Source organism: Theropithecus gelada, chromosome 20, assembly GCF_003255815.1.
Source record: "Theropithecus gelada isolate Dixy chromosome 20, Tgel_1.0, whole genome shotgun sequence".
Taxonomy (NCBI): domain Eukaryota; kingdom Metazoa; phylum Chordata; class Mammalia; order Primates; family Cercopithecidae; genus Theropithecus; species Theropithecus gelada.
In genome coordinates, this window is record NC_037688.1 from 52,448,753 (window position 1) to 52,476,076 (window position 27,324).

General features: G+C 63.2%; 1 protein-coding gene across 2 annotated transcripts; it reads right to left on the minus strand.

Annotated features, from left to right (window-relative positions):
- CAPN15 (calpain 15) lies at window positions 1-27,324 on the minus strand. Of its 2 annotated transcripts, XM_025370281.1 has the most exons (12): window positions 27,128-27,324; window positions 5,951-7,424; window positions 5,025-5,233; window positions 4,745-4,928; window positions 4,302-4,525; window positions 3,160-3,285; window positions 2,923-3,075; window positions 2,365-2,526; window positions 2,045-2,281; window positions 1,810-1,969; window positions 1,539-1,717; window positions 1-1,308 (listed from the first exon to the last, which is right to left on the minus strand). In XM_025370281.1, the coding sequence occupies exons 2-12, from the start codon at window positions 7,400-7,402 to the stop codon at window positions 1,131-1,133; spliced, it is 3,264 nt and encodes a 1,087-aa protein (XP_025226066.1). In that variant the 5' UTR covers window positions 7,403-7,424; window positions 27,128-27,324; the 3' UTR covers window positions 1-1,130. The 2 variants fall into 2 exon arrangements, with proteins under 2 accessions (XP_025226066.1, XP_025226065.1); XM_025370280.1 differs by having other exon boundaries at window positions 1,810-2,281.

Here is a 27,324-nt window from a genome sequence, read left to right on the forward strand (position 1 = left end):
TTACAAAACAAAACGCTTTTATTTGGTCCATTGGAGCCTGAGTCGGAAGCCACTGTGGAGAATCCTATCATAAAGGAACGGTGCTGACGGTTGATAAAATAGTCTCTGTGTCACAAGAGCTGGCCGTATTTACAGGGTTAAAAATATTCACAGCTCGAAGTACAGGGAGGCCAAAGGGGAGTGGGAATGTTTCTCCAGGTGTAACAGCCCCGGAAGCCCCTGCCAGGGTACGAGGGGGAGTGGGGGTGGGGCTGGCTCGCTGCCTGGGGGTGAGGGGCCAGGAGGGCCGGGTGGGGACGCAGGAAGCTGGACTCAGACGTCCACACGCTCCTGGGCTTCTGTGGGGAGGTGGGAGCGGCTAAGCCCTGCCAACGTCCACGATGGGCTGGGGTCCCTCTCTGTGGCAGGGCCGGGCTGAGGGACAGGGTTGGCTGAGGAGCCTGCTGGTCCTGGCCTGCCCGGCAGCAGTGAGCGGTGCTGAGAACTGGTGCCCACCCACAGCGGGCCTGGCGCCCGCCTGCACCCGGTCATGGCTTCGATCCTGGCGGGCGCAATTGCATAGTGTCACTGGGGGGTGGCTGGCCAAGGGCCCCTCCTTCTGAGACAGGGACCGCCCTGGGACTTTCCGCTCCACACCAGGGCTCCAGGGACCCCGCTTGCCCCGTGGGGAACAGGGGCCCGGGCTCTGGGGGAAAACTGGTATTATGCCCCGTGAGGAGTGGTCCCTGATCCCACCCTGGGGTCTTGGCCTCTGACACCCAGATTTGGTTTTGTGGACAGAGCTCTTGGCTGCCTCCCCCACAGGAGACTCTGAGCCCACAGGGAGGGGCAGCCTGGCCTCGGCCCCCCGTCGGGTGTTGGGGCTGGCAGGTGAGTGGGGCTGGCTCACAGCCCGTCTGGTTCGAGGTATTCTGCGTGGTGGCCGGGAGGCCTGGCCAGGCGGGCTGTGGGTGCTCAGGGAGGGGAGGGAGGGGGCGGGAGGCCCATGGGAAGCTGCACACTGGGCTGGCAGCTCCCTGGGCAGGGTCCTGAGATTCTGGTTCAAGCGTCCTCTATCGGGGTCTCCCTCATAAAGTGCGTGTAGGGGGTAGGGGTCCGTCTGCGCACAGCCCCTGCCCCGGGCATCGTGGTCACAACGGCCGGGGCCCATGCAGACCGGCGACCTCTGGTGTGAGTGGGGGGCTGTGGGTCCCCTTGGAGGCTGTCCAGTCACTGAGAAAGGCCTGGGCTGCCTTGCGATGTGCCAGGCGGTGGGTGATGGAGAAGCCCGCGTTGCCCTCCAGCTGGGATAGGATCACCAGGACCTGCCTAGGGGAGGGGACCGGTGACCGGTGAGGACCAGGGGAGGGCAGGGAGGGATGGGGACAGGGCTGCACCCACCCGTGCAAGGGCAGGGGCAGGAGTGGGGTGACAAACACCCGTACAGGGGTGGGGGAGGGGTATGGGCACCCCCGAGCAGGGGTGGGGGTACAGTGGGGTGGGGGTGGGGGCGCACCATGCAGGCGTGGGGCAGGTGTGGGGGCGGGGCGGGGGCGCACCTGTGCAGGGGTGGCACGCTATCCTGGGTGCGCAGGCTGCCGCGCGTGGACACCACGTTGAAGCTGTCGGTGCAGTCACACTGCACGTGCAGGTAGGCCTTGGGGTGCCGATTCTCCACCACCACAATAAGCCCTGCCCAGCCGTGTGTCAGGTAGTAGCAGGTCATGCCCTCACGGCCCTGGGCACAGGCACAGCAGTTGTGGGGCAGGGCAGGGGCTGGGGCAGACTCCCCCTGCCCCACGCCACCTTTCCCTAGGACCCCCCACCCACCTCATGCCGCTCTCCGCGGCTCTCGGTGAGCAGGATGATGGCGTCGGCCAGCGTGGTGGGCTGAGCTTCCACAGGCTCCACCATGACCAGCCTGGAGCTGTACACAGCCAGCACGTGGCCCGGCGGCTCTGGGGAGGCTCTTGGGACCCCTGCCGAGGGGCTGGAGGCTACAAGGAGGGGCGTGTGAGCCGCAGCCCTCCCTGCGGGCCTGGGGCATGAGCCTGGGGTAGGGGACACGTACCCTGGGGGGCAGGGGCGCCCGGGGGGGGGCGGCCCCCAGTGGTTGAAGGCGCAGCACACCACAGCGTACTCGCCAGGCTCCAGCATGACGTCGCAGCTGACAAACTTCTTGACCGCGCGCTTACTGTGGGCCAGGAGGCGGCCCAGGCTGAGGTGGCCACCGCTGCCGAACGTGGCCCGGAACACCAGGATGCACAGGTCCAGCAGGTGGCTGTCCACTGCGTCCGAGCGCCTGCGTCAGACACCGCGGGCTGGGGTCACACGTGGCCGTGGCCGCCAGCCCAGCCCAGCCCAGTGTGGCCCCACAGCACACACCTGCTGCCCTCCTGGAAGAGTGCGAACTCCAGCGAGGCCCGCTCCAGCACCGTGAGCGCTGTCACCCCCACGGGCGCGCTGGCCGAGCTGGGAAAGCAGCCCTGCACCCGCGCCTCCTGCCAATCCGAGTGCACCTTACAGATGTCCACAGAGTCGAAGTACCTGGGGGCAGCGGGAGGACGGGGCCCTGAGCCCACCGCAGCCCACACCGCCGTGGCTCCGCTCCTGGCGCAACCACAGGCCGGTGACCCCAGCAGGTGCCAGCTGCTCTGTCACCGTCCTCTTGCAGCCCGGCCCCTGGGGGCCCATCCCTGAGGCCTACACTAGAAGCCGTCCAGGGGTGGCTCTTCAGGGCTCTGGGCTCTGCTGACCTGGGTGGACCTGGATTCTGAGGTCGGCACCCTGGAGCTGTAGCCCCAGCTCCCATTTGCGTTGGGCCACAGACGAGCCGTCCCCACCCCAGGTCAGCAGGAGGGTCAGGCTTGTTCTGCAGAGAAGGACCTGGCCCTGGAGGGCGGCGGCGGCGGCAGCGTGCACACTGCCCCGTGGCGCTGATACCTGACAAAGTCGCCATACTCCATCCAGAAGACGCCCTCACTGCTGCCGTGTGGCATGAGCTCGCCACGCAGGTGCCCCGGCCAGTGTGGCCACTCGTCAGACCAGCTGCCATTCCAGGAGAAACGGCCCCATGGGTTTCGGAGCCGCAGAAGCCTGCAGACCACAGGGGTGAGGATCAGAACAGCACTGCCCGTGGCTCACTGGCACCCTGCCCACCGTCAGCCAGCCCGGCCCTACCTGGTGCCCTGGACATCTCGAACATCCAGGACGGAGTAGGCATGGCGGGGGCGCAGGCCCAGGCTCTCGTAGGCCGAATCGTCCACCTTCATGTTGCCCCCGCCACAGGAGGCACCCATGAGGAACCTGCGTGGCAGAGCGGCCCTCACTGACCAGGGGCCTCACCGACCGGGACCCTCACCGACCAGGACCCTCACCGACCGGGGCCCTCACCGACCGGGACCCTCACCGACCGGGGCCCTCACTGACCGGGGACTTCACCGACCGGGGACTTCACCGACCGGGACCCTCACCGACCGAGGCCCTCACCGACCGGGGACTTCACCGACTGGGGCCCTCACCGACCGGGACCCTCACCGACTGGGGCCCTCACCGACCGGGGACTTCACCGACCGGGGACTTCACTGACCGGGACCCTCACCGACCGGGGACTTCACTGACTGGGACCCTCACTGACCAGGGGCCTCACTGATCGGGGCCCTTACTGATCGGGGCCCTCACTGACCAGGGGCATGGCTGACTGGGGCCCTCACCAACTGGGGGCATGGCTGAGAGGGGCCCTCACTGACCGGGGCCCACTCCTGCCTGTAGGGAGTATGTGAAGTGTGTTCAGGAGGGTCTGGACCAGCCCCCTCCACCGTGCCTGAGGCACACAGGGCCTGAATTAGGGGTGGCAGGCCTGGGTCCCCTGGAGGCCTTGTGGGGCTGGCTCTGGGCTCTGTGGCTCCCAGGCGGGCAGACAGCGCCACTGCCCAGGGTCAGCTGAGGAGGGCTCTGGGAGCTTTGAGGTGCTCGCACCGGGCCACTCCCAGCAGGCCTCCAGGGGTCAAGGCACAGACCCGCTGACCAGGGTGTGGCCAAACTTAACATGCCCCTCACGCCTGCCCTGAGGGGGTGACAGCATCGGGCTCGCCCCACAGCCTGGGCCAGGATGTGGCCTTCCTGGCATGAGAACGCCAGCTCCAGACCCGCCCAGGGAAGGGGAGGTGATGGGGGCTGTGGCCTGGCCACACGGGTCAGCCCACACCGGGGCACCTCGTGGACACAGAACCGGGTCAAGGGGCCGCCAGCCCCACGTCTCCCACCACTCCACCTCGCCTCTCCTCCCAACGCAGCTGACCACGCAGTGCCCCCCCTCTTACCCAGCCTCCTTAGAACTCAGCATTTTGGCCCAGATGAGGTCAGTGTCAACGGGCTCCTCGCGGGGGTTAGTGGAGCTGACCTGCAGCGCCAGGCTCTCGCAGGGGGCGCCGGTGAGCGTGGCCAGGCCTTCGATGGCGCGGCCCGCCTGGAGCGCGAAGTAGGAGCCATGCAGCTTGGCCAGCGCCTTCTCGATGAGGGCCACCCACAGCTGCTTCCGCTGCGCCTGCAGAAGGCCAGGGTCAGAGGCCACCCTGCCCACTCCCATTACCCCACAGCTGCTTCCACTGCGCCTGCAGAGGGCCGGATCAGAGGCCACCCCCGCCTGCCCCCCCACACTACCCGCCATGTGAGAAGAGGAGGCAGCTGGCCTTGTTTGTGGGGCACGGGGGCCGGGGTCAGAGGCTGCCCCTGCCGCCTGCGCACACCCCACACGGTGCCCCACCTGTGAGAAGAGGAGGCAGCCGGCCTCATCGCAGGGCAGCATGTCATCCACCAGCACCGTGGTCCACGTGCCATCCTTACACAGCCGCACCTGGTAGGCGCCCTCTGCACACAGGCTGCGCGTGACCATCACCCGCTCCACCAGGTCCGGCCGCTCTGCCAGCACCGCCAGGGCGCTTAGGAACCTGTGCAGAGCCTCAGGGTGACCTCGGGGCAGCTTCGGGGGGACCGCGGCTGGACACCTGCCCACAGCCCCACCCCGGCCTTGGAGAGGACCTCACCAGCAGTTCCCCAGTAGCCCCTGCAGGATGTCTGAGGGTCGCAGCGTGTGGAACACAGACCACGTGGTCCTGTGGTCCCTGAAGACGGAGCAGTTGATCTCCTGGGGCCGCAGCCACTGCCTCACGCGCTGCTGCACGCTGTCGCCCGCGGGGAAGCCCACAGACTCAGGCCCGGGAGGGAAGCTGTCATCCACAAAGCTCACGTTGTTCTGCAGAGACCACGGCCACGTGCTCAGGCTGGGCAAGGCGGCCTCACTCCACCTGGCAGGGATAAGACCCCACCCAGGAGAGCGCCCGAAAGCACTGCCTGGGCCCCAAAGGGACGGGTGGAGTATGGACAGCCATAGACCTGGTGCTTGGCCGCCCTGCCCTGTGTGGAGAGGCCCTGGTGAGGAGCAGGGGACGTGTGGGCCCAGGGGGACAGCTCAGCCCCCAGTGGGAGGCTGCAGGGACAGGGGTGGCAGCATGGCTCTGGCCCTGGCCCTGCTGGGGAGGATGCAGGCCGTTCCCATTGACCGTGGGTGACTCCATGCTGGACTCGAGGGTGGAGCATGAGCACATCCCGACCTCACACTTCACATCCCAACCTCAGACTTCAGTGGGGTCTCCACGCTGCCCCTGGGAAGCCCTCGCCTCCCTGCGGCCCGAACATCAGACGGGGCTCTGGCGCCCTCCTGGCCAAGGAGGAGGGCTGAGGTGGGTGAAGGTCGTGCATCTTGGTCATGGGCAAGGACCAAGGTCAGGAGGCCAAGCCGGACCCCAGGGCCGTCGGGAGCTTGGAGCCTCGGGGTGGAGGGTGCTGCCCACCCCATCACATCTTAGGCCTTGCGGGCTGCTCCCCAGCCCACGGCCAGAGCCCAAAGCCTAGGAAGGGGAGGGCAGAAGCAGGAGGCTGAGGAGCAGGGAGAGGGTGAGGGGCGCCTCACCTCCCGGCAGAAGGCCACAATGTTCTCCCAGAGCGCCTTGGCCTCGCCCTCATCTGTCTGCCGCCGCTGCTCCACGTGCATGCTCTCCCTGCGCCTCAGGGGCGCGGCCCCCCGCCGCTGGGTCACCAGGAGCTGAGGCGTGTGGCAGGCAGCGCAGTGCTTGGCCCGTGGTGCGTTGAGCAGGGTACAGGCAGGGCAGGCCCACTGGCCCGGGCGCTCGGGCAGCACGCGGGTGGCCTTCTGGGTCGAGGAGACCCGTCCGCAGCCTCTGCCACAGGGGCCGGGCTTGTCCGCCCCGCAGTCGGGGCAGTGGGTGGGGGGCTCGCCATGCTCTTGGAAGCCGTGCAGTTTGGAGCAGCCACAGGCCGAGCACCTGGGGGCCGCCGTGGGGTTCCTGAGCGTGCACTTGGCACACGACCAGGTGGTGAAGTCGGGGCTGGAGGGGCTGGCGGGCGTGTAACGCACGGTGTCTCCGGCCAGGTCGATGAGGTCGCTGCCCGAGGTGGAGCTGCTGGCCTCTACGCGGCTGGAGCCGCCCTCCATGGCCTCTTCCTCCAGCACACTCAGCCGCCTGCCAGACAGCAACTCTGCTAGGCGGCCGGCCGCAGCCCAGCCCGAGCCCGGGGGGGGTCCCCTGCAGCCGGCAGAGGGTGATGGCTGGGCAGCCTCAGGCACCGGCGGCTGCAGCTGGGGGGGAACCTCGCGTCGGCTGCGTGGCACGGGGTTGTTCTGCAGGGTGGACGAGAAGGGGCTGAAGGGCGGGACCCTGGGCGGCTCTGGCTCGGCAGCTGGACCCTGGCTGGTGGCTGGGGGGTTGGCCTCGGCGCCTTCCGCAGGGAGGCCAGGTGGAGGCGCGGCAGGCACAACGTGGAAGCCGGCCGGGGCCACCACTTCCGGGACCACCAGGGCTTCAGGAGGAATCCGTGGCAGCGAGAGCCTGCGTGGGCCCCCACAGACGGAGCAGGAGCTGGCCACGGGTGTGTTGTGCAGCGTGCAACGCGGGCAGGCCCAGCCCCCTCTGGGCTCCGCCGCCCCCTCCTCCTCCTCCTCCTGTTCCTCCTGCTCCTCCTCGTCCTTGTCCTTGTGTTGCCCCCTGGCGGGCTCCGTGGCCACCAGCCCCACAGTCCTCACTGGACCTGCTTCCTCCTGGCAGTTGCCCTTGGGCTCCCCAAGGATGGCGGGTGGCTTGGGGAGGACTCCGTTGAGGACTGGCAGGAGGGCAGCTCCAGGTGCAGGCTCTGGGGTGAAGCCACACACCTCGCAGGCCTCCTTGCCCAGGAAGTTGCGGAAGGTGCAGCGGGCACAGGGCCATTTCTGCTCCTCCACGCTGAGCCGCAGGATGTGGTTGAGGTCAGGCTTGTGCCGGGGTGCCTCGCAGATGGAGCACTGACGCTGGCCAGCCGGGTTCAGGAAGGTGCAGCGCGCACAGGACCACTCTCCGGCCGTGGCCATAGACCCGGGCGAGTGGGTGTGGCTGCAAGGGAAGGTGCTCATCAGGGCCACCCTGTGAAGTCCTGAGCGGCTGGACCCCACCCTTCTCTCAGCCTGGGGAAGGCACCGTCTGTGGCTGCAGAGCTACGGGGCCGAGAGCCTAGGGCTGAGCATTCGAGGCAGGCGGTGGTGGCAGCTGCCTCAGCCCAGAATGGATCCACGCACGGCTCAGGGCCCCTCTTGCCCATTGGAGGCCTGGCAGACCCCTTGAGCCACACAGGATCCGACAGAGAGGGCTGAGCACCCCAAAGCCGGGCTGCTGTTCAAGGGCACTGCTTTCTCTGTCACCAGGCCTGTGGATGGCAGATGGCGGGGGGGCCCAGCCAGGCTCAGGACCAGGTCGTCCCGGGCATGGAACAGGTACTCAGACAGAAGGGTGGGTGGACGGGCAGGGGCCTGGGGAAGGCATGGGCTGATCTGAGCAAGGGTCCTCCCCACTCCATAGCACAGCCTCTGAGACAGACTGGCTGCTCTGCCTGGCAGAAAAATCAATTGTTCTTGTAAATATGGCATGAATCTTGTGCTCCATCTAAAACCTTTCGGTTCAGGAAGAAAGAAAACTTGCCTCTTCATAAGAAGCAAAAAAACAAAAAGTCTCCGCAAGCAACACGATTGTTTTGTGGAGCCGAGTGAACTCTGCGATGCTACCTTCCCTGCACTCAGCCTCGCACGGCGAGGGCCCTGAGCTGCCCCTGGCAGAGTGGATGGGGGTGGACTGTGCCCGGAGAGGCTCAGGGCGTCCAGCTGGAGCACAGAGACCAAGGCTCTCACAGTGGACTTCTGTGAAAAGCCCAAGCAATCTGCCTGCAGACAGCCAGGCCTCTCCCCACCATCACTCACTCGGAGAAGGGCATGGATGCAGCTGTGGCTGGTGGGCTCCCGGCCGCACCTGCACCTTCCCTGGTGTCTGGCCCCACCGCCCCTGTGGGTTGCAGAGTGGCCATGACCTTTGCAGCCCTGACTCCGGGAGATGCCTTCACAGACTCTGCGCCCCTCTGACCGCAGGTGCAGGCAGAGGTGGGCTGGGCCTCCTGAGACACACCCTCCCTTTGGGTCTGTGGTTGTCACTGACTAGCAAGGACAGCGTCACAGGCTCCAGAGAGGAGAAAGAGAACCCAGGTCCCCATGACCAAAAAATCGCCAGTGGGGTGTGTCTGCTGGGAGACACCTTTCGGAGCCGTCCTGGCAAAACCCAGGTGAGTCAGGAAGACGGTCTGCAGTTCAGGAGGGTTTCCAAGAAGCAAGAACAAGGCCTAAAGTTCAAACATGGCCCTGGGACACGGGTGAGGTGGGCGAAGGCAGGGCACAGCCCTTCTGTGGTTGGAGACTCTGAGTGGAGTGTCACCAACCCCGCAGTCTGCACTGTGCCGCCCTCTCTCGGTGGGCCGCGGTGGAAGGGGGTCAAGGGTCAGGGGTCAGGTGTCAGTGGCAGGAGACCTCGGTGGGGCCCCCACCCTCCCTTCCCTTCAGCACTGGTTCTGGTCTCCACAACCCCCCCAGCCACTCCAGGGCCACCCTCACCTCTGCAGGGCCTGGGCAGGTTCACGGGCTCAGAGACCTGAAACCCTTACAATAATTTTTTTTGACCTTTAGAGATGGGGTCTGACTCTGTTGCCCAGGATGGTGCAGTGGCTCACGCACGGCTCACTGCAGCCTTGACCTCCTGAGGCCAGACCACCAATGCCTGGAAGTAAAATGCTTACGTCAGGAGGCCAAAGACCCAAAGCTAGGCCTAAGCAAAGCCCTTTCGGAATTCTCAACCCAGAACCCTCCTAAAGTCACAGCCACACACGCTCAGTGAGGAGGCCCCACTATCGTGGGATGGGCACCTTCGAAGGGAACGGCTCAGGGTAGACAATGGGCCCCTCCTTACTGTACAAAGGCCAAGTTGAATGGAAAATCGAGGCAAGTGTCCAGAAAATCCAACACGCAAGACCTGTGTGCCCCAGTTATCTGGGTGTTGCCAACACTCAGCTCCAACTGGAAAGGGAGGTGATGAAGCCGCTCGCTGTGTGCAAGACGGAGCCCACCCCGAAGCAGCCAGGACAGCAGCCCCCGGAGCATGGAGGCCATGGGTCTGTGACTGGTGCCGTCCCAGTCCTGGGAGGCAGCCTCTTTCTTAGGAAAAGCGAGGAGCAGGAAGCTGCATTCTGTCCCCCAGGGCCTTGGTCAAAGCACCGGAGCCCCTGAGGCCACACTGAGAAACAGATGCCCCGTCTGGCCCAGGCAGCCCTGCGACCTGTGCCCAGACAGCTCTCGGGACACGCCGGGGTGCCAGACTTGGTCTGAAGGTCCTCCTGCTGTGCCAGGGTGGGTGATGCCATGGGGGCTCTGCTCAGTGCTAAGGGGCAGAAGTGGTGCCTCCCTCGAGCTGGGCTGCACTCTCCTAGGCTGGCCACAGCCCAGCCGCTGGTCAGCCTTCCAGGTGGGGTCTACCCTTGTTGCCTCTCTGTCCTAAGCCGCCAGTGCCTGGCCCGTTGCTTACTGATTGAGGGACAGCACCTGCGCTTGTTCCTCTGTGTCTGAAGCCGCTGGCCCGTAGACTACTGGTTTACTGATTGAGTCAGGCCCTGGCAGCTGTACAGGACCTCAGCCCCGCGCCGGCCACATGCTGCAGGGGAGACACAGGCTGCACCTGGCTCTCCCAGGCTCCACCGGCCTGTGCACCACCCCTTCATCCATACGGGGGAGCGGTCATGGGACCACAGCACCTGCTCTCCTGGGGCGTTGGGAGAATTCAGCGGCCACCAGGGCAGCGAGCCGGGCAGGCAGCTCTTCAGTCAATGCCAGGGCTGCTGTGGCTGACCTTCCCCAGTCCCAGCGCCCTCTGTCGGAGCAGAGCAGGGGTCGCCTGTGCATACATGTGGTGGGGAGGGGAGGGCTCCGTGTGTGGACCCCATCTGCCTTCCCACAGTCTGCTCTCCCACCGCTCTCGCTCATCTCTAGCCTGGGGGTCTCCTCACCATGCACTTTGGGGGCCTGCTTGCAGCAGCAGACAGGAGCTGCCTGGAGCTCAGGCCCCACGGCAGCGGGCCATGGCAGGAGTGGCCCCAGGGATGTCGACCCAGGGGAGGGCCCAGCAGGAGGCAAGGGTGAAAGAGAAAGAGCAATGTGGCGTCACCAGACACCACGGCCTGACCCTGCAGGCCAGATCTAAAGTCTGACACACGCCCTACACAGCAGACCCCACGCCTGCCCCGCTGCCCCGCCTCCCTCCCCGTAGCCAGAATCACCGCCGCCACCCCCCAATAGTCCTAGGCCAGTCCCAGGGGATCCTGGGAGCGTGGCCTGAGGCCGCTGGGAGCTATAGACCGGAGAGGCCCTCCTGAGGTCTGAAACTCCGCCCGATGCTCAAAAAGCAGGGGCCGAAAGTCCTCTGCCCTCTGGAAATGAAAGGGAACAATTCTACATTTTTCTGTAAGTTTTTTTGAGACAGCGTCTCACTGTGTCGCCCAAGCTGGGCTGCGGTGGTGCGATCACAGCTCACTGCAGTCTCGACCCTCAAGCTCAGGGTTTGTATTTTTATTTTATTTTATTTTATTTTGAGACAGAGTCTCACTCTGTTACCCACGCTGGAGTGCAGTGGTGCAATCCTGGCTCACTGCAACCTCTGCCTCCCCGGTTCAAAGGATTCTCCTGCTTCTGCCTCCCTAGTAGCTAGGATTATAGGTGCCCGCCACCATGCCCAGCTAATTTTTGTTTTAGTAGAGATGGGGTTTCACCATGTTGGCCAGGCTGGTCTTGAACTCCTGACCTCAGGTGATCCACCAGCCAATTTTTTTTTTTTTTTTTTTTTTGAGACGGAGTCTCGCTCTGTCGCCCAGGCTGGAGTGCAGTGGCTGGATCTCAGCTCACTGCAAGCTCCGCCTCCCGGGTTCATGCCATTCTCCGGCCTCAGCCTCCCGAGTAGCTGGGACTACAGGCGCCCGCCACCTCGCCCGGCTAGTTTTTTTTTTGTATTTCTTAGTAGAGACGGGGTTTCACCGTGTTAGCCAGGATGGTCTCGATCTCCTGACCTCGTGATCCACCCGTCTCGGCCTCCCAAAGTGCTGGGATTACAGGCTTGAGCCACCGCGCCCGGCCTTTTTTTTTAATTAACCAGCTGTGGTGGTGCACGCCTGTAGTTCCAGCTACTTGGGAGGCTGAGATGGGAGGTTCCCTTGAACCCAGGAAGTAGAAGCTGCAGCAAGCTGTCATCACACCACTGTACTCCAGCCTGGGTGACAGAGTGAGACCCTGTCTCTGAATGAATAAATAAGTGAATGAATGAAAAGAAGACAGGCATAGGTGGATGAGACAGGGAGAGAGGCCCCACAAGGCTGGCCACCAGGGAAACGCAGATCAAAGCCAAGCAGATACCAGCTGCCACCCCCTGGGATGGCCAGAATCACAAGGACAGACAACAGCAGGAGCTGTCAAGGGCCTTGCGGGTAGGAACCAGGTGAGGCAGCCGCTGTGGAAGACGGCTTGGCAGTTCCTCAGGACGTCATAGAAGTTCACCACACGCCCCAGCAATCCCACTCCTAAGTATCTACGCAAAGTAAGTGAAAACAGGTCCACGCAAAACCTCATCAAGAATGTTCACAGCATTGTCCACAGAAACCACGTGGAAGCAGTCCCAGTGTCCATGAACAGATAAAATGTGGTTCGTCCCGCAACGGAGCAGTGAATGAAACTGCCTCGGGCTGCACGTGCATGAACCTGGAGGGCACGGTGCCAAGTGAAGAGGCCAGACACGGGGCCCCACATCCTGTGGCTCCACATCCACGCACCTTCTGCACAAGGCAAACCCAGACAGGAAGCCGGTCAGTGGCCGTCCGGGGCTGGGGGTCCCTCTGGGCTGTGGGATGCTATAACGCTGGACTGTGGGGATGTGGTGGTCTCTATGGGTTGCGGGATGCTGTAACGCTGGAGTGTGGGGATGCGGGGGTCTCTCTGGGCTGTGGGATGCTGTAACGCTGGAGTGTGGGGCTGGGGGTCTCTCTGGGCTGCGGGATGCTGTAACGCTGGAGTGTGGGGATGCGGGGGTCTCCCTGGGCTGCGGGATGCTGTAACGCTGGACTGCAATGACGGCTGTACAACTCTACAAACGGCTGAGAGTGACCAAACTGCAGTCTTGTAACAGGTGAATCTGGTAAGTTCTACCTCAATAAAGCCGTTGTTGGCGCATGTGGAGACGCTCACTGGGAGGCGGCTGGGGCAGTAACACCAGGAACTAAGAGGCGCCCCGGTGCCACCACATGCAGGAGGAGCACCAGGCCCCACACGGCCCCACCTCTGCCACATCTCCCTGTCCATCGGGGTAACCCAGATGGGGCTCCTCCCTGTCCATCGGGGTCACTCTCAGATGGGGATCCAGGGCTCTCCCACACGGCCCCTGGCTCATCCCCTGCATCCTCAGCCCTGTCGGCCGGAGCTCAGGCCTCAGCTTGGATGCCACCTGGAGGCTGGTCCCCAGGCCTGGCCACCTGTCATGGCCTTGCCCACTGCCTGCAGCTCCATACCTATCCCCCCAACCTGGGGGCCAGCAGACAGCAGGATGCCGTCCCACGTGGGAGCTGGGTCTGCAGGAAGCTGCTGCCAGGTGCAGCCTGACAGGCCCTTTCCAGTGTGAGATGCAGGCACGTTGTCTGCAGAGGCCAGGCCTGGACCCTCTGTGAGAGCAAGAGCTGCCACTGTAGCACTGGCCGTGAGGCCCCGGGCCCCTGAGTCCCTGCCTCCAGTGAGGGCCAGGATGGGGTGACGGCAGGAGCATCGGTGGTGTCCAGCTAGTCCAGACCTCACCGCCTGGGCTGCCTCCACACCAGGCACCCCAGAACCCAGTGGGGGCTCCCAAGGGACGCAGCGGGTAGCCAAGGCCGCGGTAACAGTTGTGAGAAGCCAGCACGTGGAGTTCGGCCACCAAGCCATGCGGCCTGTGACCCCCGGAGGGGTAGCAGGTGGAGCCCAGCGAGTGCTGGCAGCTCTGAAACCGTGGGCAGCAGGCAGCGTGCCCAGAGCATGCAGCCACCAGCGATCCCAGCCCAAAGAGAAGGTTCAGGAACAGCTTCTCTGCGTGCAGCAGCACAGCCTGTGAGAAACACAGGGCCGCCGGGATCGGGCGCACAAGCCCCAGTTCCCACCCACGACCAGCCAGGCCGAGGCCGGGGTCCCCCAGTACCCACCCATGACCAGCCAGGCCGAGGCCGGGGTCCCCCAGTTCCCACCCACGACCAGCCAGGCCGAGGCCGGGGTCCCCCAGTTCCCACCCATGACCAGCCAGGCCGAGGCCGGGGTCCCCCAGTTCCCACCCTCGACCAGCCAGGCCGAGGCCGGGGTCCCAGACCTGCTCAGCTTCTGCACCCTGGGAAGAGCTGCTACAACTGGTAGGAGCAGGGACCCACTTCTCTGCAAGCACCTCTGCCAAGGAGGGGGCACCCCGACAAAGAGGCCCTCTGCCCCCGGGACCCCTCCAGGGCCACCCCTCCCACCTCTTACCTGCGGGCCCGGGGCCGTGGGGGCTGGTGCTGCCGGCTGACCAGGGCACCTCCCCAGACGGGTCCCCCTGGGCCGCTCCTACACCAGCCAGCCGCTGCCGGGGGACCTGGGTAGGGCGGCCCCCGGGGGAAGCTGTGGTCCGACTCGGTCTCTGCGGCCAGGGAGGAGGCGGAGCTCCCCATGGCCCCCCGGCCGGCGGCCGTGCTGAGAGCCGGACCTGGTCACCTCTGGCCGGCAGCGGGCGAAGCGGAGCATGGAGGGAAGAGACAGGGCGGCCGGCTGGTCAGAGTGACACACAACAAAAATAAACAGACAGAGAGAGAAAATAGAGAAGAAACAGCATGATTCACACACACAGCCTGGGAGGACTTCCCAGCATGCCCAGCCGCCTGGGGTGAGCTGAGGGGATGTCTCGGTGCAGGGCCCGGGGCCCGACGTCGGCACCCACGGGGCTCCTCCCTCAGGGCCCTAGGATGCCCCCCGGCCCCCAAAAGCCCGGCATCACGTCTGTAGTGTTCAGAGACGTTTTATTCCTTGGTGAGAAAAGAGATCACACGCTTTTGCTTTATCACAGAAGAAAAGGTCAAGAGGACGTCTACCCAGAGGTAGGCAGGGGAGGTAGCAGAGGGCCTAGGGAGCTGCTGCAGGCCAGGCCAGATGGAGATCTGGGGCCGCGTCACACAGCTGCCCACACGCCACTCTGCAGCCTTCTAGAAGGATGGGAGCCTGACCGTGCCGTGTGCACCCACAGAGCCTGTGCCCGCCCCAGACCCCGAGAAACACAAGGAACCTGTGAGGCTGTGGCTGAGGGCGGGGCCGGTTCCTGGGGTCTCCCCTCCAGAGAGGCGACAGCCACCCCTGCTGGGAGGCCCGGGAGAGGCACAGGTGTCCAGGGCCTCTGACACACAGCCCACCTGTGCTTCTGGGAAGGCCATCTTACCCCCTCTGGCTGAGGAGAAATCAAATACAGCTGAGAACGTTAACCCTGAGACGGGAGGACCCTGCCAGCGCAGGCAGCTGCTCTCCCCAGAGTCCGATACACCCCCCTCTCCCTGCCAAGATCGGGGCCAAGGTGGGCGTGCAGGCAGGCAGGCCAGCTGTGGGCTGACCGGCAGTTCCCACTGCAACACACTTCACAGCCCTTCTACCAGCTTCTGATTAAGTCTCTGGGACACAGAGCCAGTGTCGGGGTAGAGCTTGGGAGGAAATGGTCAAGTGTCAAAACTGCCATGTGTGGGGGATCACCTGAGCCCAAGAGTTCCAGACCAGCCTGGGCAACACAGTGAGATCCTGTCTTTACAGAAAACTAAACTCTCTGGGCACGGTGGTGTGCACCTGTAGACCAAGCTACTCAGAAGGCTGACGTGGGAGGATGGCTTGAGTACCACAACTGCACTCCAGCCTGGCAGACAGAGCCAAAAAAAAAGCACCAAAGGACATACCCTTTGGAGTTCAGGGATGTAGGGGGGCCTTTCCAGTCAGTGTCCTGACACCCGGGAGGGGCCTGCAGCTCTGACACCCGGGAGGGGCCTGCAGCTCTGACACCCGGGAGGGACCTGCAGCTCTGATAGCAGGGAGGCGCCTGCAGCTCTGAGACCGCAGGAGTTGAGCTCAGTGAGGCTCGAGCACCTGGGATGGCACAGCAGACACACTAGCCCTTCCCTGGTTCTTCCCGACAGCCTTGGGGACAGAAGCTTCAAGGGCAGGGGCTGAGGGGGTGGGACAGACAATTCTGGATCCCCTCTCCTTTGAAGCCTGGGGCAGAAGCTGCCAAGTCCCCCGTGTGGTGATAACGTTCGCCTGAACCGCTCCACTCGACACGAGGGCCCGTTTTCTCTGAAGGTGCTGGGGTCGTGGGAGGGGTGAAGCATCGCGGGCCCTGCACCCTGAGGACCCCGCAATCCTGTGGTGGCTCAGGCCTGCCCCGCAGGCAGAATGGGCACAGGACACACAGGGCCAGTGTGGGGTGCGGACCAGAGCCCAGCCCTAAACCTGGTCCAGCCCTCAAGTCAACAATGGCTTTTAAATTTTTAAATGGTTGGGAAAAAATCAAAAGAAAAACAATACTCCGTGAGAGGTGAGAGTTCCATGAAATTCAAGCCTCGGGGTCTGCAGGGGTCTGACTGGGCACAGCCTGGCTCACTCGCCTGCCGGTGCTTCTCCCCAGGGACCACCCTGTGCCCACATCTGCGCTCGAAGGGGCAGCTGGCAGCCAGGCTGAAAAGTGCCACGCAGTGTGGACGGGGGCCACAGGAGTCGTGGCAGACCTCCTGGTAGCCACGTAAGACAGGAGAAAAGGAACAGACAAAACAAGCCTTGGCCACGTGCCCTGCACGATCCAAGGTATCTGAGACATTGCTGCGTCCGTGTGAAACGCACGTAAAACCATGACGGAGACATCCAGGCCTGTTCTCCAGGCTGCGTCTCTGGACACAACCGTGCCTGGCCACTCATCTCACGTGGACGCGCCACACTACAGGCCCTGTAGTGCTGGCGGCCTCCACAAGGGGCAGCGTTTAAACGCGCAGGACGCAGGCGAGGTCCACAGGGCCCTGAATGCCACGGGATGCAATGCTGGGAGCCCAGCACGCACGGAGCAGGCTCCCCAGCAGGGAGCCCACATCAACTCAGGGCCTCTCGTGTGGCTACGCCAGACCCTGGAGCCACCCAAACGACCCCTGCACTCCCCGGCCCATGCCACGCAGGAGCCCCTCATGGGAGACGGGTTGGGCATTTCCAACACCCCTTCTGCAGCCAAACCCTAAGTGGGGCAGGGCTTGGGTGGGAGCTGTGACTAGCGGAGGTGCCACGGGACAGAAACCGCTTGCACTGGGCCCTGAGCTGGTTTGGCTCTGACAGGAGCCCTGCCCCTGTTGTGTGCGAGGACGGTGTGCCCGCCGGGGCCAGCCTCAGCGCCTTCGCCACTCACCCACCCACGCACTCACCCAGCCATGCACTCACGCACGTGGCACCTGGGGTCACGCGCGCTGCTAGAAACACAGGCTCATACGAGGTCCTGCCTGCTCCTCACTGATGCCTTTAGCAGGCCCAGGGCAGACATGGTGCCCAGCTGCACCCAGGGCAGGAAGTGAGCTGCTTGCCGGCCTCCTGCTCCCCTGTGCTCGCTCAGAAAACCCTCCCTGAGCTGGAGCCAGTCTCAGCCACCCGACCCTGCGGGCCCCATCTGGACAGGAGGGAGGCCTGTCCTAGGAGAGCAGGGACAACACAGTACCCTCTCGTGGGTGCTCGGAGGAGAGGAGCCTGCCCAGAAGAGTAAACATCCCTGTCACGGAAGCGGAACAGCCGGCTCTGTTAAGGCCTCTCTGGAGTTTTCCAGCGCACGCCAGGGGATCTCCAGAGATGGCATCACTGAACCGCCCCTGACCTGCTGCCAGAGGAGTCGAGAGCCCCGTGTGGGTGGCGGGGGCCCTGCCCTGGCTGGCAAGGCCCACTAAGGAGCAAGGGCTGCAAGCAGTTGGGACTCCCGGGACACAGCTGCCAGCCACGTGCCAACCTGAGGGTCCCATCACAGGGGTGACTGTGGGAAGCTGGCACTGATGCTCTTCCGGAAATCCACCCTGCCAGCCTTCCCGACTGCAGGTGTGGGTCCTGGGTCCCCCTGCGTCCCCATCCATCATGGATGGACAAATGCTAGTACAGGACGAGCAGCTACGGAAAAGACTCCCAGGCCGGGTGTGGGGGGCGGGGCTCACGCCTGTAATCCCAGCACTTTGGGAGGCTGAGGTGGGTGAATCATGAGGTCAGGAGTTCGAGACCAGCCTGGCCAAGATGGTGAAACCACATCTCTACTAAAAATACAAAAATTAGCTGGGGGTGGTGGCACGCGCCTGTAATGCCAGCTACTCGGAAGGCTGAGGCAGAGAATTGCTTGAACCCGGGAGGCGGAGGTTGCAGTGAGCCGAGATCGCGCCACTGCGCAAAAAAAAAAACAAAGGCTCCCAGCCGACGTTCCCCTACAGGGAGAGAACTGCATTTAGGAGGAAGACTCCGATGGGAGGGGACCCCAGGAAAGAGGGGCAAGGAGTGGTGAGAAGGAGGGAGGGCAGAACCAGCAGCCACCTCCAGGGACAGCACCCAGCCAGGGCTGATTGTATCTCGGCCGTGGGTGCTGGCTCCGGCCAGACCTTGGCAGGGGGTTATCATGTCCAGGGCCACTCGCCTGAGGACAGCGGGGACAGGGCCTGCTGCGGCCAGCCAGAGGCTCTCGGGAGGAAGGCTCGCTTGCCACTCCCAGGTCCAGCCCACTTCAGGGCCTGGGCACATGTGAATCACCCAGTGCAGTGACCCTGAGGAGGGCTGGACGCAGGTCAGGTCAATCCGTGGTTCCCCTCCTGGCTCCCTGTCCGAATAACCGGGTAGGAGGGGCGATTGGGGGGGCACTGTCACCGTCACCAAGTTCCTGTCTGAATAACCGGGGAGGGGAGGCACCATCACCAAGTTCCTGTTCGAATAACCGAGGGGGGAGTGGGGGGCACTGTTACCAAGTTCCTGTCCGAATAACTGGGGGTGGGGGGGAGACAGTGTCACCAAGTTCCTGTCCGAATAACTGGTGGTGGGGTGAGGGGGTGGGCTGGGGCACCATCACCAAGTTCCTGTCCGAATAACTGGGGGTGGGCTGGGGCACCATCACCAAGTTCCTGCCTGAATAACCGGGGGAGGAGTGGGGGGCACCGTCACCAAGTTCCTGTCCAAATAACTGGGGGTGAGGGGGAGACACTGTCACCAAGGAGTGTGCCCAGACTGGTCCCCCAGGGACAGGGTGAGGACCCGCAGAGCATGTCGAGCCCTGACCCCAGGGACACGCCCTGGGCCGCTGCTGCTTCTGCAGGGCCTGCTGCTGGTGGAGCATCTGTGCCGCTCCTGTGAGCCACACGTGCCCCCCGCTGGTTTAGCAAACACCCCCGGGGCCTCTGCTGTGGGCCAGGCTGTTTTAGGTGCTTGCGAATGGGAACCAGCAGGGGCCGTGCCGGCAGGGGCTCACTCTCAGGGCGGTACCTCGAGAGTGGCCAGGACTTAGCACTGTCACAGAGCCAGGCTGCAGCCACACCCACCTCCGGGCTTCCTGGAGGGGCAGGGTGCTGAGGGCCCCGGGCTGTGTGGACCCATGCCTGCCCCCGACAAGTCCAACCGTGCGGCTCCCCACCCTCCCTGGGAACCGCTGCCCTAGTTTTAAACGGGGCGGTGGCCTAGATCCAGCCTCGGAGAATTGCAGAGGTGAGGCCGCCACTGCCGTGTGGGGACAAGTGGTTAATGAGCAGGGCCAACTGGCTAGTCCCTGTCATGTATGAGGCATGCCACACACATACCCCGTGAGGGCAGCAAGGAGTGTCCAGCCAGGGGATGCGCATGAGAAGGGCCAGTATGACCACACTGTCCACGACTCAGCACAGGGCTGAGTCCTGGAGGTGACCGTTGCCACCCCACTCCATCTGCGGCCACTGAGGTCTGCTGGGGGTCTCTGGTGCTGGCCTTGACAGCCCACCTGTGGCAGGACAGGGTCTCAGGGTGCCTCTCAGTAGGTGGTGGGCTCAGTGGGCATGATGTGGGGATGTGACGCATGTTCCTGAGACTCCAGTGGGTGCAGGCAAAGGCACCTCCCTGGGTCAGCATCCCCACCTGGGGAGCTAGGAGCCCACATGGGAGCAGGGCTGGCACAGCAACCCCCAGCCTTGCGCGGGTGGCACCCACAGCTGCATCCACTCCACACACTCCTCACTGTCTTGCTAACTAATGATGTACACGACTGTACACCCTGGGCCCTCCCCTGCCCCGCAGGTGACACAGGCGTGTGCCACTCACACAGCACCTGCTCCCAGCCCCTGCATCTCCATCAGTCTTTCACCAGAGCCATCTCACCACCATGGGAACCGCAGCGACCCCAACAAAGATGCCCCAGTGTCACCCCTGCCTGAGTTGGGGGTGTGCGGGGCAGCAGACAGAAAGCGGAGGCCCCTGTGTCCAGGCAGCTGGTGGCCCGGCCTGGCCCCACGGCAAACCCACTGCGCCCTAGAACTGCACCCACCAGACCAGAGGCTGCTGGTTCAGACAGAAAACGAGAGCCAGCCACTACTGGGACAAAGCTCAGTCGGTCCCCACAACCCGAAGACAGGCACCTCTGCCTGTGTCCCCACTGACGCTAAGGCCCCCTGTGGAGGAGATGGCCCCAAGGACGTGAAGCTCATCCATGAGGTGGGAGGGCTGAGGACAGGGCTTCCCATCGTCCCTACAAGAAACCAGGCCAGGGCCCCTCCCTGGGGGAGGACGTGGACTACGACCGCCCATCCCCAGTGACAACTGGCAGGACAGCATTCTCCAGAAACAGGTGGAGGCCGCTCCCCAGGGACCAGGCACCCTCCTGGCTGAGGACAGCGGCAGGGGCCATGCACATGCTCCTCACCAGCCCCGCCCCAGTGCTGCCGTGGGGATGGGGGGCTCCATCTGGGGGCCGAGACCACAGCACAGGGGAGGCCACCAAAGGGTCAAACACCCCCGTGAGGACCCCAGGCAGTGCGCCCTCGCTGTCACCTCCCACGACAGGACCACAGCCCAAATGGCTGGGAGAACCAGGCTCTTCAGGGCAGGCAGGACTGCGGGCTTCGAGGGGCTCTGTGAATCAAGGGCTCTGAGGAGAGGCCCCCAGCCATGGGCACTCCAACCCCGCTGCTCCACAAACAGTTCTGCAGCCCAAACAAACCCATAAATGAGCTGCGGTGCTTGGGAGCAAACTCACCTGAAGCTGCCGCAAGCTCCTGAGCCCTCTCTGTGCCGCGTCTGGGCTGCTGCCTAGGAAGGGAGGCATTTAATCAGGCCCCTCAGCTTCCACCGGGAGGACTCTGGCCCTGGAACACCAAGCCCCGCCTCCAGGCCTCTCTGCAGGAGCCAAAGTCCCTGGAAATCAGCCCCAGGAGACCTTTCGCCTTAGAAACTTGTCTGTCCGAGAGCCAAAGGCAGCCTGGGGAGCATCATGGGCTCGGCTGGTTCCTCACTACCCTGGTTTAAGGCCCCTGACCTGTCCAGTGCAGTCAACCTCCGGCCAGCCAGGACCGCAGACAGGGCCATTCCAGATCCCGTCCAGACCTCCCACAGCCCGGCCCTGCTACAAGGAACAGGCCATGGGCAAGAGTCCATGAGTAGGGCAGCCGAGCTTACCAGGCACTGCCAGGGAAAGGTGCCCAGCTTGGGCAGGGCTCAGGCACACGGCCAGGTGGCCACCTACACTCCCCTGGATCCCGGCCCGAGTGCTACCCGGCCACTACAACTGCCAGCAGGGCGGCCACTGCTTTGAGCCAGGCAGCTTTGCTTCTCTCAGGTCCTGCTTTCCATGGCGGAGCAACTGCAGTGGACAGGACGCTCATACTCCCTGCGTCCTGTCCTTCCTGGGCCCTGTGTGCGGCCCACAGTGGCCTCCTCACTCAGCCATCACCCTCTTTTTTTTGGTTTTAAATTTTTTGTTTCATTCTATTTTTTGAGATAGAGTCTCATTCTGTCACCCAGGCTGGAGTGCAGTGGCACAATTTCAGCTCACTGCAGCCTCCACCTCCCAGGTTCAAGCTATTCTGCCTCAGCCTCCCAAGTAGCTGGGATTACAGGCGCCTGCCACCACGCCCAGCTAATTTTTGTATTTTTAGTAGGGTTTCACCATATTGGTCAGGCTGGTCTCGAACTCCTGACCTCAAATGACCTGCCCGCCTCGGCCTCCCACAGTGCTGGGATTACAGGCATGAGCCACTGTGCCCGGCCCCTCACCCTCTTTGTGATCAGCATGAGGATGGTGTGCGGGTGTGTCCAGTGGCACAAGCATCAACTTTTCTTTTCCTTGTTTCTTTTTTTTTTCTTTTTTTTTTTTTTTGAGACGGAGTCTTGCTCTGTCGCCCAGGGTGGAGTGCAGTGGCCGGATCTCAGCTCACTGCAAGCTCCGCCTCCCAGGTTCATGCCATTCTCCTGCCTCAGCCTCCTGAGTAGCTGGGACTACAGGCGCCTGCCACTACACCTGGCTAGTTTTTTGTATTTTTAGTAGAGACGGGGTTTCACCGTGTTAGCCAGGATGGTCTCGATCTCCTGACCTCGTGATCTGCCCGTCTCGGCCTCCCAAAGTGCTGGGATTACAGGCTTAAGCCACCGCGCCCGGCCTTTCCTTTTTTATTTGTTTTTTGAGACGGAGTCTCACTCTGTCGCCCAGGCTGGAGTGCAGTGGCGCAATCTCGGCTCACTGCAAGCTCTGCCTCCCAGGCTTACGCCATTCTCCTGCCTCAGCCTCCGAGTAGCTGGGACTACAGGTCCCCGCCACCACACCCAGCTAATTTTCTGTATTTTTAGTAGACACGGGATTTCTCCATGTTGGTCAGGCTGGTCTCGAACTCCTGATCTCAGGTGATCTGCCCGCCTCGGCCTCCCAAAGTGCTGGGATGACAGGTGTGAGCCACCACACCCGGCCTTTTTTTTTTTTTTTTTTTTTGAGACAGGGTATCGCTCTGTCACCCAGGCTGGAGTGCAGTAGCGCCATCTCGACTCACTGTAACCTCTGCCTCCCGGGTTCAAGCAATTCTCATAGTTCAAGCAATTGTACTGTCTCAGCCTCCCAAGTATCTGGGTTATAGGCACACGCCACCACGCCTGGCTAATTTTTGTATTTTTAGTAGAGACGGGGGTTTTGTCATGTTGGCCAGGCTGGTCTCTAACTCCTGACCTCATGTGATTCACCCGCCGTGGCCTCCCAAAGTGCTAGGATTACACGTGTGAGACACTGAGCCCAACCGAATTCTACTTTTTTTTTTTTTTTCCTGAGACAGAGTATCGCTCTGTCGCCCAGGCTGGAGCGCAGTGGCGCCATCTCGGCTCACTACAACCTCCGCCTCCCAGGTTCAAGCAATTCTACAGTCTCAGCCTCCTGAGTATCTGGGATTACAGGCGCACACCACGACACCCAGCTAATTTTTCTACTTTTAGTAGAGATGGGGTTTCACCATGTTGGTCAGGCTGGTCTCGAACTCCTGACCTCAGGTGACCCAGCTGCCTCGGCCTCTGAAAGGGCTGGGATTACAGGTGTGAGCCACCACATCCAGCCCCAAATTCTATTTTTAACAGGAAAAAAAGGACCAGACAAGCACTCGTGGTTTTTGGCACTTCTCTATTTCTGTGCTTGCCAAGTGGTGGCAGGAGCAGCCCTGGTCTGGGCAGCCCGGCGGCCTCACTGGTGGCCAAGCAGAAGCCACTGGGACAGGGGGCACCTGTCACCGCAGAGGGAGACTGGGGCCTTGGGAGCCGTGTGGCCCTGGGCCCCAGAGCAGGCCTCTTGGCACCTCTTTCCCCACCAGCTCCGGCCTCTCTGCAGCCACCTTTTCAGGAGGGGCAGGAACTCCAGAAAGCTCCAAAATGTGTTGCCTTTCTCATTACAGGGGGCAGGGAGGTGGGGGGTAGGGAGTGGGGATCAGGCAGGGGGCAGAAGGTGTAAGAGGTTCAACCTGCCTGGGGGACTTTACTTACACAGGGCAGAGGCTGGGTGCGGTGGCGCCCACCTGTAGTCCTACAGTGCTCTGGGAGGCTGAGGGAGGAGGATCACTGGAGCCCAGGAGACAGTGACTATGACAGAAGCCGCACTCTAGCGTGGGCAACAGAGTGAGACCCTGGCTCAAAAAAATAAAACTTAAAACATTTAAAAAATAAACGGCAACTTTTTTTTTTTTTTTTTTTGAGACGGAGTCTTGCTCTGTGCCCCCAGGCTGGAGTGCAGTGGCGTGATCTTGGCTCACTGCAAGCTCCGCCCCCCCGGGTTCACGCCATTCTCCTGCCTCAGCCTCCCGAGTAGCTGGGACTACAGGCGCCCGCCACCTCGCCCGGCTAATTTTCTTGTATTTTTAGTAGAGACAGGGTTTCACCGTGTTAGCCAAGATGGTCTCGATCTCCTGACCTCGTGATCCGCCCGTCTCGGCCTCCCAAAGTGCTGGGATTACAGGCTTCAGCCACCGCGCCCGGCCAATAAACGGCAACTTTTTGAAGAAAAGTGAGGGGAAGGGCATGAGGAGGAATCCCCTCGTTGGCAGAGCGAGCTCCTTCCACAGAGGAAAGGACGCTGCAGTCACCGTGACATTGCAACAAGCAGTGATGGCCCTGCGTCCTGATGTCCCGTCTCGGACCTCCAGGGAGGCGGGGATGGCAACCCTGGAAGCTTCCCTTTGATGTCAGGGAATCTGAGAAATTGTGGGATCTGGAGGCCAGGACGGTGAGGGTGATGCCTATGATCCGATGGGACTCAAGGGTCCACCCTGGTGCCCTAGATGAGTTCTGGGGAGGGCGGCCACGATGCTGGCTTCCCATGCAGCACTCGGGCAAGCCCCTCAACGTGTGCAAAGCAACAGCCTGACGCAGCTCATCTTGGGGGGCTCACACGGTCCCTCCTGGGGTCCCTGCCCTGGGCTAGGATGCCCCTATCCTCTCACAGTCCCCATTCCTTGCACCTTGTGGGCCCAGCAGCAGCCCCTGTCCTAGTGGTACAATGTAGCTGTCCACAGACTCCATGCCCAGACACCTCCCCGGGCCACGCACCATGAGGTCTCCACCCAGCTGTGTGTGACCCACATAGTGACAGGGTGTGGCTGAACAGGTCTCCAGGCCCAGCTTCAACCCACAGCCTCCCTGTAGCGAGACACACATGTAAGGGTCACAGGCCAGCAAGCCTGTTCTCTCAGACTCAGAAACAAGCCGAGCTCAGGTGTGGCCGTGTCCACGCCACAGGGGCTGCTGTGCTGCTCTCCTGGAGCACCCAGGAGTCCCCCTTGGCCGCCAGAACCCAGGTATCCAGAGCTGCCTGTGGTGAGAGCCGACCCCAGGTGCTCACTGACCACCTGCGCCACACACGGCTGGACGGTGCTTGGCACCGGGCCTGCCAAGAAACAGAAACTGGCCCTGCCCTCCCAGCACCACATCCAGCAGGGAGACAGGGCGGTCACAGTGTAAGAGCTGCAGGCAGATCCCACGGAGGGGAGCCAGGGACCAGCTGGAGGGCAACATGAGAACTGCACAGACTTGAGCGTTCTCGCCAGCGTGGGGCATGAGAGTCCAGTGGCTCCACACAGCTGAGGCACAGCCCGGTGGTGAGGAATCCCACATCCACACTGAGAGGTTACCAGGGATGCGGAAGAGCTTTAGGCAGAGAACAAGCCCAACTGGGCTTCTGGGCACTCCTGCTGGGCCGGGGTCTAGGGCAGGACCAGAGGGGCAGAGCAGAACAGGAGGGCGGAGTGCACGAGGCAGCCCCTGGGCTGGGGGTCTCTTTTCTGGGTGTCTGATGAGGAAACCACCCAAGCACAGCCCCCCGTCTGCTGTCATTTCAGCCTCACAGTCCAGGGCTGGGCGGTCGCCCAGGACAGATGCAGACCGGACAAGTCACCAGCTTTTCTGGGTTTCCGCCACTGTTTTTCAAAGACCCCAAGCTGTTTTGTTTAACGATGTCATCTGCCTTCTCAGCACCTTTCCACACCTAGTGCAGTCAGCAGAGGCATCACACTGCGGGCCAGAGGGCTGGACCAGGGGCTGCTTGGCCACCAACGGCCACGTGGGTGGCCGGCCCCTCTCAGGTTCTTCACTGACCGGTTCAGGCCCATGAACAACACGCATGGTTTTGGAGGATTTTCTGAGCAGCAGAATCCTTCCCTTCAATTGCCTTGTATGAGCTGGTGGAAAGAGCAGGAGGTAGAGACCAGGCACTCAGCCTCCCTTGGCCCCTCCCTTGCCATCAACAGCTGTCTCCAGCTTTGGTTCCTCACCTGTGGCATTGGGGTTACCAGAGTGCTGCCCAAGGCCAGGGCAAGGATAAAGTGAGGGGTGCCCGGAGAGAGGGCCAGCAGAGCTTGAGGCTCTTACACAGATGCAGGATTACAGGGAACCAGCCGCTTCCTGCTCTCAGAGACCACGGTCTGTGGAGGCCCAGACAGGAGGCCCTGTGCAGTTACGCAGTCACTGAGCCTCGGGCTCCCCTGGGGCCTCAGAGGTCACTGGCTCGTCTGCCAATCAATGAGCTCTGGAGAGCCTCAGAGGCAGAGACAGAAGCAGGAAAAAGAGGGGTGCTGCTCCCGCAAGCAGGAGGACTCAGACGAGGCAAGGCACACCTAACCCAAGGCCAGGCCAAGCTGGTTCCTGCAGGATCTGCCTCCCCCGGAAAGACCAGAAAAACAATCTCTCTTGTCCCACTTCACAGTCGAGAAGTCACTTAGAACCGGAAGGCAGATCACCCCTATATCCTCACCCAGCCCCAGACTCTGGGAACGCGGAGGCAGTTACGGGGCACTCCCACACTGAACTGTGACTCACGTTTCCGCATCCCTCAGACCTGGGCCGAGGAAGAGACCCGGGTTTCCCAAAGGAGAAGCACCAAACTCTTCAGCGCCCAACGGAGTCCCAGTCTTCCCCACTGGCCCCATACACCCAGGCCCCGCCGCAGGTTCTGGGTCTCACCATTGCTTTCCGGGTCCTGTTACCTGCAGTCTGTTAACAAACTCCAGGGCGGTAAGGGGGCCCCCGAGAGCTCACCTGGCCAGGGCCACGGACTACACAAGAGTTCCCCCCGTCAGGACTAGAGCGGTCCCTTTTGCAACCAGCAGGAACAGCTGGCTTGTCAGAGAACAGATCTGCAACTTCCCAGTTGGTGCCGCAGCAGCCCCAGGGGAACACGGAAGAGAACACTGCCATGGCTGGCACAGGCGGGGCTCCTGCCAGCCCCTCCACGCCAGGTGGCCGCCCCCAGGCCGTTCCCCAAGTGACAGGAGAGCCATGCCCGCACCAAGCACCACATCCCTAACGCGGCCGAGACCGCACGATGGGCCCGGATATAAGGGCACTCAAGGGCAGGCAGGGCCGGGGCAGGCAGGGCCGAGGCCGCCTCCTGTGTGCGCGGCCCCCGCGGCTGGCCTCGAGTGACCCACATGGCCCAGGTCCCTGCCGCCTTCCCGCCTTCCTCTGGGCTCCTCTCCGAAGCATCGCCCAAGCCTAGCCCGGGCCCTCACCGGCCTGGAGGCGCCAGCGGGCGGCGGGCTGACCCCACTCCGAGGGCCCTGCCGTCCCTGCCCTGGCTCGGAGCCCGGCGCGCCCAGCCCCCGAGGCCTCCCGCGTCCCGCCAGGCCCGCGCTCCCCGCCGCCCTCCGAGCCCGCGCTCCCCGGCTGCGCGCCCGGCCCGGCCCGGCCGACGGGACTCACCTCCACAGCCCGGCGGCGCCGCCTCAGTCCTCGCGGCCCGGGCAGCGCGGCCCCGGCCCCCGGGCCCGCTCGCCCCCGCCGGCCGATCCACAACTTCTGCCTCCGGAGAGCGGCGGGGCCCCTCTCGCCGCCGGCCGCGCTGCCCGGACGGCCTCCCGCTCCTCAGCCGCGGAGCGCCCCGACCCGGCCCCGGCCCC

What these genes read in the sequence shown, in the direction of transcription:
- CAPN15 (XM_025370280.1), bottom strand. Translation starts at nt 7,402, where the DNA reads ATGGCCACGGCCGGAGAGTGGTCCTGTGCGCGCTGCACCTTCCTGAAC. An exon ending in GCCGCGGAGAGCGGCATGAG is followed by an intron (nt 1,718 to 1,809) that starts GTGGGTGGGGGG and finishes GCCTGTGCCCAG; the next exon opens with GGCCGTGAGGGCATGACCTG. An exon ending in AGCGTGCCACCCCTGCACAG is followed by an intron (nt 1,309 to 1,538) that starts GTGCGCCCCCGC and finishes CCCCTCCCCTAG; the next exon opens with GCAGGTCCTGGTGATCCTAT.